General features: G+C 32.3%; 1 protein-coding gene across 1 annotated transcript; it reads right to left on the reverse strand.

The window, feature by feature from the left end:
* Positions 1–685: 685 nt before the first annotated feature.
* LOC139521280 (uncharacterized) lies at positions 686–1,402 on the reverse strand. The gene has a single exon (XM_071314753.1). The coding sequence runs from the start codon at positions 1,400–1,402 to the stop codon at positions 686–688; it is 717 nt and encodes a 238-aa protein (XP_071170854.1).
* Between the last annotated feature and the right edge of the window lie 11,965 nt (positions 1,403–13,367).

Genomic DNA, 13,367 nt, shown 5'->3' on the forward strand with positions numbered 1-13,367 from the left:
CAATTTGTCATTTATTTTTACAGATACTTATTGTCAAAACTAATATAAAATATTCTTGTATCTAATAGCACAATTTTTTATGTGCTGAAAATGTTACAGGACATTTTTAACCATTTCCTTTTTTTTTTTATAAAATTCTTTAAACGTCTCAAATGCCACACAGTGGTACATACACATTTATCTCTAATTATATTTTCTTCTGTATTTTTTTTTTTTTTGCTTCTTTTCTTTTCATATACATTTTGTAAATAGAAAAAAAAATTATTTTACAACAATGTTAATTGTCCTAAATAAATATATATTCAAATCTATCGCTAATATTACTGTATGTATTTTGATGGGTTGTATTTGTTGTAAATCTTGAAAATAATAAAAATTCAAAAAACGTCACAGTGATTTTGAAAAGTTTTGAATTCTACGCGCGTGGTTTGATTTGCAACTTCGTTAAGTCCAAGATAGCATTTTATTTTCTCTTGGGGTTGTTTTGTTTACTTAATAGCTATAAATAAGTGTATATAATTATTTGAATATGAGAGATGATTACTTTTGAACACTTAAAATGCTTCATGTATATTGATTATATATCCGTTTGTAATACCTACAGGGAGATTACACCACCAAAGACGGTACTGTGGTAAAGTTTGCAGCATTAGTTTGGGCGATTTCTGTTTCGTCGACTGTTTTTCTAATCAGAAAATGTAAAATCTTGTTTGTTAGGGATAAAAATATTTTTACCGTTATTAGATTTAACTGTAACGTTGTAAGTCTCGTTTGAAATCCTTAAATTTTTTGCCTCTTTCACACTACAATTATTCGTTTTCGCTGTATCATTACCACTGTTTAATTTACTAAATCCTTTCTGAATGACGCTTTCAATTTTTTCTAGCATGCTTTTTTCCATGCATTTCTCCATGCACTTTTCCATACTCTGTTCCATGCTCATTTCCATACTCTTTCTCATGCGTTCTTCCATCTGTTCGAGAAGATGTTGTTCATTACGCCTTGTTACTTCTATCTGTTCGTTAATTTGTTTGAACTTCTTTTTAAGCTGCTTTATTTCTTCACTTTTTTGTGCGTCGTTTCGATCTAATCGTTTTATTTTTACCGAAAGATCTTCTCTTTCTTTCGCTAAAACTGTAACTTGTGCCTTCAATTCGTTTATATGCAGTTGCTTTTCATCACCTTTTGTCTCCAATAGTTTTCTTATTTCTTTTTCTTCTTGGACTTGCGTTTTTAAATCTTCGTTTTCATTTTCTAGAACCTCATTTTTTGCTTTCACGTCTGTTATCAAGCTGTCCTTATGAGCTATTTCTTTTTGATGATTTTCTTCTCCAATTTTTATTCTCAATTCTAAGACCTCCTCTCTTCTTATTACTGTATTGTCAATATAACCTTCAGCCATCTCTCTCTGATACAGCAATAAGAACCCTACACTGATGAAATAATCATTTAGTAGGAAAAGGTGATTAGCTTTTAGACAACAGGACACTCTTTCCAAAAATAATCATATATGCAGTTTTCTATACTATTAGCAGGGTTAATATCAAATAACTAATTACACCAGATGGTCATACAAAAAAGAAAAGTTATGTTTTGAATTTGTGTCAATGTAAACAAATTTCAAAGATCTAATTACAAGATTGATACATAAACTTTACTAATATGTTTGTTTGAAAGTTCGATGAGTTTACACGGACACATGGTAGTTTACGCGCTTTTAGTACAATTTTTGGGAAATCCTGTCCTCCGAATGCCATTGAAAAAGGATAAATCATTGCTTTTAAAATATCGTAATATTTTTTTTCCGACCTTGTTATAATTGCGAATACACTTAAATGATTAATAATATCACATTTTAAAAGAAAATTAGTAGGTTTGGTTGTTTTGAAAAAAGAACCATTTTGCAGTCAATTAATTATAGATTTACAGGTACTATATTAAAGTGTATCATATATGCAAACATTTTTTCTTTCTTCATAATATTCAATTTGTTGTTATCTTCGAAAGCATATTACAGTTTTAAAATTACCATGCAGTCCAACATGCCAAATATATAGCTGATTGCCAATTTAAAAAAGTAACAACTACATGTATACTGACCATTTTCGCTTCTGGCTCGGAATAAGTTGACTAATAAATACTAAAAGCTTACTTTACAATTTCTGTCCGAATATCAGTTAACAAGTTACTGTTAATTGAAAGAAGTACAATAACACAAAATGTTGCATTATTAATGTCCTACCTTTACTTATGGATAGTTTAAAGGCAATCTGAGGTACACTACATCGGTTGCTATAAACAGATCATTCAAGCAATTGTTTTTCGAGAAACTGTCATGAAGTCCGATGTTTGAGTATTCTTAGGTAAAAATAGCAATTTTGTAATACTGTATTTTGTGTAAAATTATGTCTAAAATTATAACATAGAAAATAAAACGTATGTAATTGTCGTGACTTATCTTATGTTTTTTTTTTATAATTCTCATCTTATACTTACGAAGGCTTACATTATATAATTCAACTTATTTTGATACTTCATTTAAAGTCCTTTTAACAGAAATTAATAACAAAAGTAATTTGATCTTGTATATAAATAATGCGAATGTTGAATATGAAATAATTTACACGCGATCATATACTTTTCGCTATAGTGACAATTCTTAAAGTATCAAATATTGATGACCCTATATCATTTGACGTTACTGGGGAACTCCTTTTTTATGTTTGCATTATAAACTTTACTTGTTTAACAATTTACCCCCGATCTTGAAATTGTTACCACCAGAAAAATAACAATTCAATTATGAATTAACCTACTAAAACAATTGTCACTGGAAAAGGCAATTCATTTGCATAAAAAAAAAGGCAAAATGAAAAACAATCTTTAAATAAAAACTGATCAAATTATAAATAATAAATTAAATTTGTTTAAGTCAAGAGAAGAAAAAGGATTAGAGGAAACATTTTAATAAACAATTAATTTACATTTGATTTAACAAAAGTTCTATTAGTAAAACAAGTTTAGAGTTGTACAAGGTAAATATACAAGTCATAATTAATTTGACAAAATAGGACACATCATATTAACATAAACGGTATATACTGGCTACTTGGCTGGTGATACCCTCGGGGACATTCGGTCTACCAGCAAAGGCATCGACCAAGTGGTAGTAATAACATAAATGGTGCCTGTTTTGATGCACCAGATGCGCATTTCCGACAATATATGTCTCTTCAGTGATGCTCGAGATCAATCTATTTGAAAACCTAAAGCTTAATAAAAAAGACAGATAATTATAAAACAAAAAGGAAAAAGTTGAACCAAAAGCCGGGTACGGAATCAGAGCTTTGAAAGAAGGAGATATATTACTTAATTTAAAATAATTCAAAAACTTTGTAACAGTAAGTTTTATTGACACAATATCCGTTTTTCATGCCAGTACCGTAGAACTGGCTTCTTTGCTGGGATTTCCCCAGCAAAGTGATCGACGTTATATATATATCTGGAATATCATAACATTGATGTCGTGTCATCGTGTTCGGGTCAAGTGTGGTAAAATATATACGAATACAAACAAAAAACAAACAAACATAATTGATGCATTATGACATGACTTTATATCTTTTACATCTTTTAGAAACATAGTTATACATCAATACAATGTGTATGATTGTCAATATTTTAGATAATGCATTACTAAACAACTTGTGACAATATTTCTAATAAAAGAGTGACAAAAGATAATTCTGTCTACTAATGTTATGTTTCATCTATATGGTGACATTTTAACATTTGGAATGATGCTTCACTTATATATATTATCATGAATACTAAGACATATATTTCTTTTGTGTTAAATCAGTATATCTATACATACAATCATAGTTAAATATATATAGAACACAACCGCGAAATCGCGGGCATTTAAAGAAAGGATTTGTATCGTGAGAATTCTTGTATCGAACTGTTGAAAAAAAATTATGACCGGAGAATTCCAGGAAAGGTATCAAAAGTCATACGTATTTGTGGACAGGACAATTTTTGTTAAGCCCTTCCTCCTTTTCAAATTTTTTCGCGTTTTTCTGTATACTATGAACGTACAGATACTATAAAGAAAGTGTATTTACTTTCAATTCCAAGTTAACTATCCTCGGCGGTCACTGATATACTATATACTATAAAGACTATAAAGACTATATTATAGAGAACCTCCTTTCTAATCGATTTATGACATTTTAAAAACATTTGTAAACTACTGCCGGCATAAGTTTTAATCATCACACATATCCTTCATTTTGACCATACATGGTTTCAACACAAGAAGTTTTATACAAAGCCGGAAACAGAATAAAACTGAGGGGCCATTAAATCGTATTGTATGATCAAATGTATTGATATAAATTTCATGTATCTTTAAGATATTTTAGTGATCAAAATTGTTGCCTAATAGGTTATGGATTCTGATTTCGATATTGCTATCTGTTCAAATCTGTTTTTAAAAGGGGAACAACTCCTATCACTGCATCAGTTTTAGTCAGGCTGTTAGAATTTTTTTTTCGATATCTGATGCTGCTTTTTTTTCTGAATCAATTTCTAATCGGTCTGTGTTTCCTTCCATTGCTTAGATCGTAACCTGGTAACTTAACTGAAGGGGTCTATCAATGCCCATGCTACGTCAATCTTTAAAGACCCAAATGTTGCAAAACACTTATCCTACCTCCATGACAAATATGTTGTTGTCCCCGCAGATAAAGCCATAAACAACATCGTTTTTGTGTGTAAAACTCATTACATTAACTGCTTGATAAACGAATTAGGTACTAACAATTCACTTGGAAACTCAACATATACCCTCATGCCACTTACCAAAGAGGAAATCCTGGATAATCATATACCTGTTCTATGTTCCTTTGAAATTTCAACGAAAGATGAAGAACTGGATCTTCCATCACTGCATTTGATACATAAACTACATAAGTGTCCTTACAAACAACGGTATATTGCTGGGTCTTCCAAGTGCTCCACGAAACCTCTTTCTAAATTATTAACATATGTTTTATCAGCAATCAAAGACGGGCTTCAAAGTTATTGTGAAACTGCCTATTCTAGAGGTGGCGTGAATCAGATGTGGATACTTAAAATTCCAAAGATCTTTGAGGGTACATACAATCTAACTCTATTTCATCGTGTAATAGTATTAAAACATTTGACTTTTCTACACTTTACACAAGTATTTCACATTCCAAACTAAAAGACAAATTGAAAGAGTAGGTATTGCTTTGTTTCATAAAAAATAATGGCCAACGTAGATACAGGTATCTTGTCCTAGGGAGGGATAAATCCTACTTTGTAAAGGATCACTTTGATTCAAACAAACAATTCTCTGAAACTGACATTATCAAGATGTTTGATTTCTTGATCGACAACATATTTGTTACGTTCGGAGGACGTGTTTTTCAACAGTCGGCATTCCAATGCGTACAAATTGTGCCCCTCTTCTTGCCGACTTGTTTCTTTATAATTATGAGGCTGACTTCATACAGGAACTTCTTAGGAAGAAGGATAAGAAGTTAGCAATATCCTTTAACTCTACTTTACGCTACATAGATGATGTTCTTTCACTAAATAATTCAAAATTTGGTGACTATGTTGAACTCATCTATCCCATCGAACTAAAAATAAAGGATACTACAGATACAGTTAAGTCGGCCTCATATCTTGACTTACATCTTGAAAATGACAATGAAGGTCGGTTGAAATCAGAACTTTGCAACAAAAGAGATGATTTCAGCTTTCCAATTTCCAACTTTCCATTTCTAAGTAGCAACATTTCAGCAGCACCTGTATACGGGGTATATATCTCCCAATTGATACGATATTTCCGTGCTTGCATTTCCTATCATCATTTTCTTGATAAAGGGTTGCTGCTCACAAGGAGGCTATTAAACCAAGAGTTCCAAATGGTGGAGTTAAAATCATCCCTTCGTAAATTTTACGGACGCCATCAAGAGTTGGTTGACCGTTATGGAATAACCGTTTCACGAATGATATCGGATATGTTCCTTACGTCGTAACTACAATCCCCTTCCCTTTCATGAATGTGACCTACCGAATTAGACTATTTACCGGATTTGTTATCACATAAGCAACACGACGGGTGCCACATGTGGAGCAGGATCTGCTTACCCTTCCGGAGCACCATGTTTTTTGTGGAGTCCGTGTTGCTTATTCTTTAGTTTTTTATGTTTTGTCATGTGTACTATTGTTTGTCTGTTTGTCTGTTTGTCTTTTTTTCATTTTTAGCCATGGCGTTGTCAGTTTATTTTCGATTATGAGTTTCACTGTCCCTCTGGTATCTTTCGTCCCTCTTTTAAAAGGTTCATACCTCAATAGTTTTCATCACCAAACCAATTAGCGTCATTTTTTAGTTTTTGGTAGAGTGGTCAGTACATACCGTCTTTTTCAAATGAAGTAATTGCAATCTCTATTAGTGAAAATAGTATAAACTGGTCAACTGCTGCTTATAAACCGTGTTTCTGGATTCACCTTCATCAGGAACTGGTTTTTCAAATAGATTTGTTTCAGAAATTGCATTGCACACATGAGGTTTCGAATGTAGCGGCATACATTTTAAAATAGGTTGATTTGGTTTTCAAAAATGAACAAGAAAAAAAAACAGTATTTTAAATTGGATTGATGATATTGAAGGAGATAAGTCTGAAAATTTTCTGAATAGCTGAATATTTATTGTTCAAATTTTTAAATCTTGTTCCGGTTTAAATGATCGTTTCAAACTAAACTTCAATTTCATGTGGACAGATTAATGTTTACACAAATTAAAGGATGGGATTTAAAGGACTTTCATCAAAAAGACACCATATTTCACCTGCTTGAAATATGAATAATGATATTGTAATAACAGTACTGTAGTTGTAGAGTTGCCACCGTCAATTGCCGATTTGATGGTCGCAAACGCAGTTTTAATGGCGACATGTGGATACAGTAACACGGCAATTTGTGACAGTCAAATAAAACTGATAGTTGCAACTCTTTAACTACAGTAATGTTTTTTCGATTATATTGCAGAACAAATAGAAATATAACGTTAGAGCTTGAACAAATGTATAAATTTGAAATAAACAAAATAATTCTGCGAATCTTTTTGAATAATTTCTTGGGCTTGAATTACCTATCATGCTCTTTGATAGAAGGTAGCAGCTCCCAAGGAAGCTATGAAAATGATCAAGTTTAAATCATGCCTTTGTACATTTTACGGACGCCATCACGACTTGGTTGACCGTTATGGTATACACAGGTGATATCGGATAAATGTGTTCCTAATGTCGTAACTACAATTCATTTCTGTTTCACAAATAAGACTTACCGACTATTAACTGGCTTAGTAATAACATGAGTAACACTACGGGTGTCACATGTGAAGCAGGATCTGCTTACCCTTCCAGAACACCTGAGAATACGAGGTTCGTGTCGTTTAGTCTTTTTTTTTATTTGATAAATAGCTCTTCTATGAAATCGAAATAGTTCAGCTTTATGAAATTTATATCCATAGATTAGGCAGGTATTACTGTTTCCAAAAATATAGAATAATATTCTTTAACTTTTCATAATAGTTTCAAATAATGATACAAATATTGCAAAACGTCAAAAATATGCGTGTCAGACGTAACAAATTATTCGCAAAATAACTTTTGCGGGAACCTTTGTGGTCTAAGAAAGAGTTTAAAATCCACGAAAATTCGCATGAATGATAAACGTTATATATGATTTATGAAGTCATTACTGTTTTTTGTGTTGTTTGAACGGTCAAAGCTGATTTTTTTCAAAAATGAATAATCCTCGCCATGGTCAGGTTTCGGAAAATGGTAAGTTATCAAAAGTTATCGCTTTTTAAAATATCACATGATATTAAATTTTGTTTTCATAAATGATTCCTACAAAAGTGCTTAGATAGACCATTTCAAATCCGGAATTTTACAGCACTCGCACCACAAGTAAAAACGCATTGGCTTCGGGAAAATGTCTTGCAAGATTGTCCAATGTCGAATTTCGCCGCTTTTTACCAAAACACTGTCAGTTTCAACGTCATTATATTAAATATTCAATTTATAGCATGCAAAATAGTCGTAATTGTGCGTTCATCCCACAATACGATAACATACTTTTTGATAAGCTGTTAAGTCGAAATGACTTCGTTTTTTAACAAATCAAATGTCTTGCAAGTTTGTCCACTGAACAATTTTCTTACGTTTTGAACGTTTTCGATTCGGGACGCTATACATATATGTGTTTTCAAATTATTTCTAAAAGTTTGTTCTTTGTATTGGTGTTAAACACCACTACATGTATAAGCGACATGTGTTGTATTCAAGTTTATTGACCTGTCATCATAGGTAGGAGAAGCCGGACATCAGGCGACCTTAAGTTAACATATTTGCTATAACTGTCGATTAGGATCGGAGTCGAACAAATCTCGCCACAAGTGTATCCTAAATTCGCCAGGATTTTTATCACTTTATTTGAACTCATTAGGCCAATCACCCTCCTAGGCAACGAAATTGAAAGCAGTTCGTATTATAATATGATATATGAACGATATTTCATTGTTTTTAAATGAAAAGTACGGTTCGATTTCATGTTTTAAGATCAGAGGACAAAAATGAATAATTATCTGAAATGAAAAAACAAAACATATGGTAATTTGTCAATAAATAGGTAAAATATGAATTGCAGAACAGAAGAATTTCATGTCCGAGACAGAGAGAATTAAATATTGTAAAGAGATGAAGAAACTAAAAAGAAAAGAGCAGAAAAATAAAAGTTACAATAAATATAAAGAAAAATACAACACCAACAGCAAAACAGTCCATCTCTCTCTGAAAAGGTCTTAGAAAACATGAAGGGATTTATACATGAAATTATGATGCACGTAATGCTATGCATGTAATATCGGCTTCGGTCAGCGGGGAAAAAATTTCAAAAGGAGAAAGAGAGCAAAGCAGCGCGTAAGTGGGGATTGCACCCGCGGCGACTTTCTGGCGTTAAAAGAATTCGCACTTCTGTTTAAAGATCAGAAAAATCTTGTTACGAATTCACAAAGAGAAAAACCAGATCTGACATTACTCCCAATATAACAAAGAAACAGGCTTATAATTTCTGGATATCCCCCATGGTTTCGCGCACTAGTCCCAACAAAACAGACGTGAAACGCTCATGGATAGGGCCACGTGAATATGTTTCTCATCTAATTCACCTGCTCGTAAAAACCCAAACTGAAGTATCATTTTAGAGTTTAAAGCAAAATACCGAGATTTTAAAATATCACAACGTTTTTATTTATCCAGACAAATTGTTTCGTACTTTTTACATACTAGTGATAAGAACGATTGATACAATTACAAATATAACTATACGAACATCCCCGAAAGTCCTTAATTTTAGATGTAAGCAAATTCAAAATGAACTCAATAGGTTGAGAATAATTCAGATTATGGTCAAACCAAATATATGAAATGAACTTCAAATTACGATACTGAAATTGATACGTAAAAGACAAGAACAGACGGCATTCTTAACTTGTGCCAGCTTCATATGCAATTGAGGCATGTGAAATTAAAAAAAATAGTACCTGACAAACCCATATTATCTCAATATCATGAACTATAATAGATTTGTAAGACCATTCCGTTTAAAACAGAAATATAAAAATAAACCGACTAACATCAGATATATTAGTTATACATTATACAAATTTATAAAACATACAACTATATTGTGTCGTAAATATATGTATTTTTTAGGGAAAGCTCAACAAATTAGTTATTGTGTGTAGACATTATAAAAAAGAAGATGTGGTATGATTGCAAATGAGACAACTGTCCACAAGAGACCAAAATGACACAGACATTAACAACTTTAGGTCACCGTACGGCCTTCAACAATGAGCAAAGCCCATACCGCATAGTCAGCTATAAAGGTCACGATAAGACAATATAACTGAAAACAATTCAAACGAGAAAACTAACGGACTTATTTATAAAAAAAAAAAAAAAATGAACGAAAAACAAAAACGTGTAGAAGGTAATTTCTGGACAGTCAAATAATAACAAATCCATTTCATCTTAGTCTAGGGCTCTGTATTCAACACTGATGTATTCATATAATTATTATAAACCCTGCAATATATAACGAGATACATTTAATACACATCAATCTATAAATGTTATCATACTGTGTTACAAGTATGATAACATTAGAGCATATCACCATTATAAAATATATATGGAAGTGTTTAACGACCTTGACTGGCTATACAGCCCTCGCACGGTCGGCTCGGTGCCTGAAGGCGATTGGTGAGCTTTATCATATTTTGATGCCTTGGGTCAGGAACAGGTAGTAGAGGACGCCATATGTAGGCCGCCATCTTGGTTTTGGTAAGTTGTTTTTATTTTGTTGACTATTTTGATGTTGGTTTACTTCACAACGGCTGATTTCAGGGCCAGTTTGGTCAGCTTGGCAGCCCGCTATCCTCGATGATGGAGTACTGGTAGATGAATCGTGGACGTAGTTCTAAAGATGACAGGAAGCGTTATCAGGACCAAAGCCGCGAGGCAGTGAAATGAAGGTCGTATCACCCAATACCTAGGATACAGCCCTGGGACGTTAATCGGCATAACACTCCCCATGATACAATCGTTTTGGAGTGCATGTTTACGCGGGTACGCCAACTACTACGTCTATCTGTACGGCTTGGATTGGTTTCTATCATCTTAAGTAGGAAGTCGTTGATCATCTAACTGCAAACCCTCATCGAAGATAGCGGGTAAAGGAGAGTTGGCCCAGCACGTCCGTTCAGCTGTTGTTTTTTTTTATCTTTATTCCGTTCAGCTGTAATGACTGAGACGTGACTGTATCACCATTATATCAGAACATTGAATGTTTATAGTTCTTATACAATATCAATACGCAAGGTGACATGACAAAGTTAACACTTGCAAATATTTACTCATCGTTCATATACAATCATCAGCTTAAACAATTAAACATACTACTATAATGTCAAGATCATATAACACTATTTCAATTAACTAAATAGATATATGTAATTCCATATTCTACAAATAACCATAGCATATATATCAACGGTAGATAACTCTATATTATATCAAATGTTCTTCACTGTCTTACATGAACACTATATATTATGCTATTTCAAGTAAACATAAACTCACCAGTCTGTGGAACTGAGTTTAATAAGTAGCATCGACAGACTAACAGTAACGATCTGCATACTTCTACAGTAATAGTAACAGAGGTTTCACATCAAATAAAATGGTTCTGTTAACAATGTATGACAATAATAAGTAATCTGGCTTTAATATCTTAAAGGCTTTATACATTTTATAATAAACTATACTAATCTTTATCTTTCATCTCGAATTTATAATTATAAATGCGTAATCCCATTTCAATACTAAAAGCATTAAGTACAAGTAAAATTGTACTGTATTATGACATCACATTGGATATACGGTCACTGCACAGGCACTTAAATTGTCTCAGAATTTTTGTTCCTCTATGCCTTAATCATGTGTTAATATAACATAAAGGTATCTAGGGGGCAAAAATCTGAGACGAATGCCTGTGGGTCACTGTCATTTCATGACTACATGACAAAAGGTCAAGGTCATTCATAAAAATGGATTAAATCTCTTTTTCTAACATATATACTAAAATCTCTCAAATAAATCAGATTAAAACAACACTCAAAGCACACTCTTTCATAAGGCTGGGAATCTTACCAAAATGAATGTATTACTAATACACATTCATTTTAAAGTTAAGGATGCAGTTCACCCAAGACACCTCAAAGAGTACAAAATGTAACTAACCATATAAAGTCATGATGTCCTGTTCCAGAATGAATTCCATCACTATACTTATCCATAGAACTTATGGAATTACTGATCAAACACAGTATAAAGTCTATTGCACAAAGTTCATCAAAACATACGAATATATATTAAGATCACAACAAAGACATCAATCCTCCATTACTGTTTTCAAAACTACCACCAAAACTGGGGGCAAGGCCTAATAAACCAATCAGAATACAAGAAAACCTATACACTCTAGTATATTCTGTATTCTGTATCAATATAAATTCTGCCAATGTAGGCACACCTCCAAAGGAGTTGAATATGTAATCCTCCACCACACAATATTATAGTTCACAATGATGTTTAATCCAATTATTAATACACAGTAATTTATCGGTAAAAAGTGACTTCTATAATGCCACCGTTATGTACATTTAATATTTAATTTGACAATAAAAAGATAAAATTTATATTTAATATAGATCTGTATGCACCCATAGAATAACCAAAATTAATTAAGGTTGATTTAACTGTCTATTTGATTTAATTACAACTGATGATACCTGTGGAGATTCCCACCCTGATCATCAGCATAATGTCACATTCACTTCTCATGAAAGATTGTTTTTCTTTTCACTTTTTTGTTGTTTAGATAGCAGATCATATCGCTTCATATGCAGATTGTTAATAAGCTGTCTACACACTCTTTCTAGTTGCCCAGCAATATTTTGAACAATTTTATTGTTACATTTATTCACAGTATAGTAGAAGGGATTAGCTATTAGTTGTACTAAGTCTACTTCCTCTGCAAAGTAAGATTTTGCTAAAAGTTCACTACCCATATCAATTATTATATCCATCAATCTTTTTCTGACCATTTCAAGGGACTCACATGTCAATAGAAAATGTGACAGGGTTTCAGTACTCTTATTACAAAGTTTACATGTTGGATTGACTTTGTTTTTATTGAACGATGCTCGATTTGATTGAAATATATAAGTTCCTGTACCAATTTTAGTTCTTGAAGGAATCCTTACAATGTCTCTATTATTTGCTGTTTTTGTAGTAATCAGTGGGTTTATTTTCCCGATAGTATATTGACAGTTCATATACTGAAGAGTTGAGTACATCTTTGAGTCATCAAGAATTTTGAAAGTCCAGTAGTTTTGCACTTTATTGTCTATAAATGATTTCCATCTTGATTTTGTAAGTGGATTATCCAGATGTTTCTCTATATTTTCTATATTATATAATAAGCAGATTTTTTTTATATCAATGAACCAACTGTTACTATTAAAGGATTTCAATTTAAGCTGTCTTTCTGCTATTCTCCACTCATTTGAAGTTTTTTCTGATCTAGAGATGGTTCCAAATAGTGTCAAAATTTTGATATGTAACTCATCTTCAATTGGTATCATGCCAGAGAGTGTATAAATGGCTGGGTCTGCTGTATTTGTAGATAATGATAAT

Source organism: Mytilus edulis, chromosome 4 (genome assembly GCF_963676685.1).
Source record: "Mytilus edulis chromosome 4, xbMytEdul2.2, whole genome shotgun sequence".
Taxonomy (NCBI): domain Eukaryota; kingdom Metazoa; phylum Mollusca; class Bivalvia; order Mytilida; family Mytilidae; genus Mytilus; species Mytilus edulis.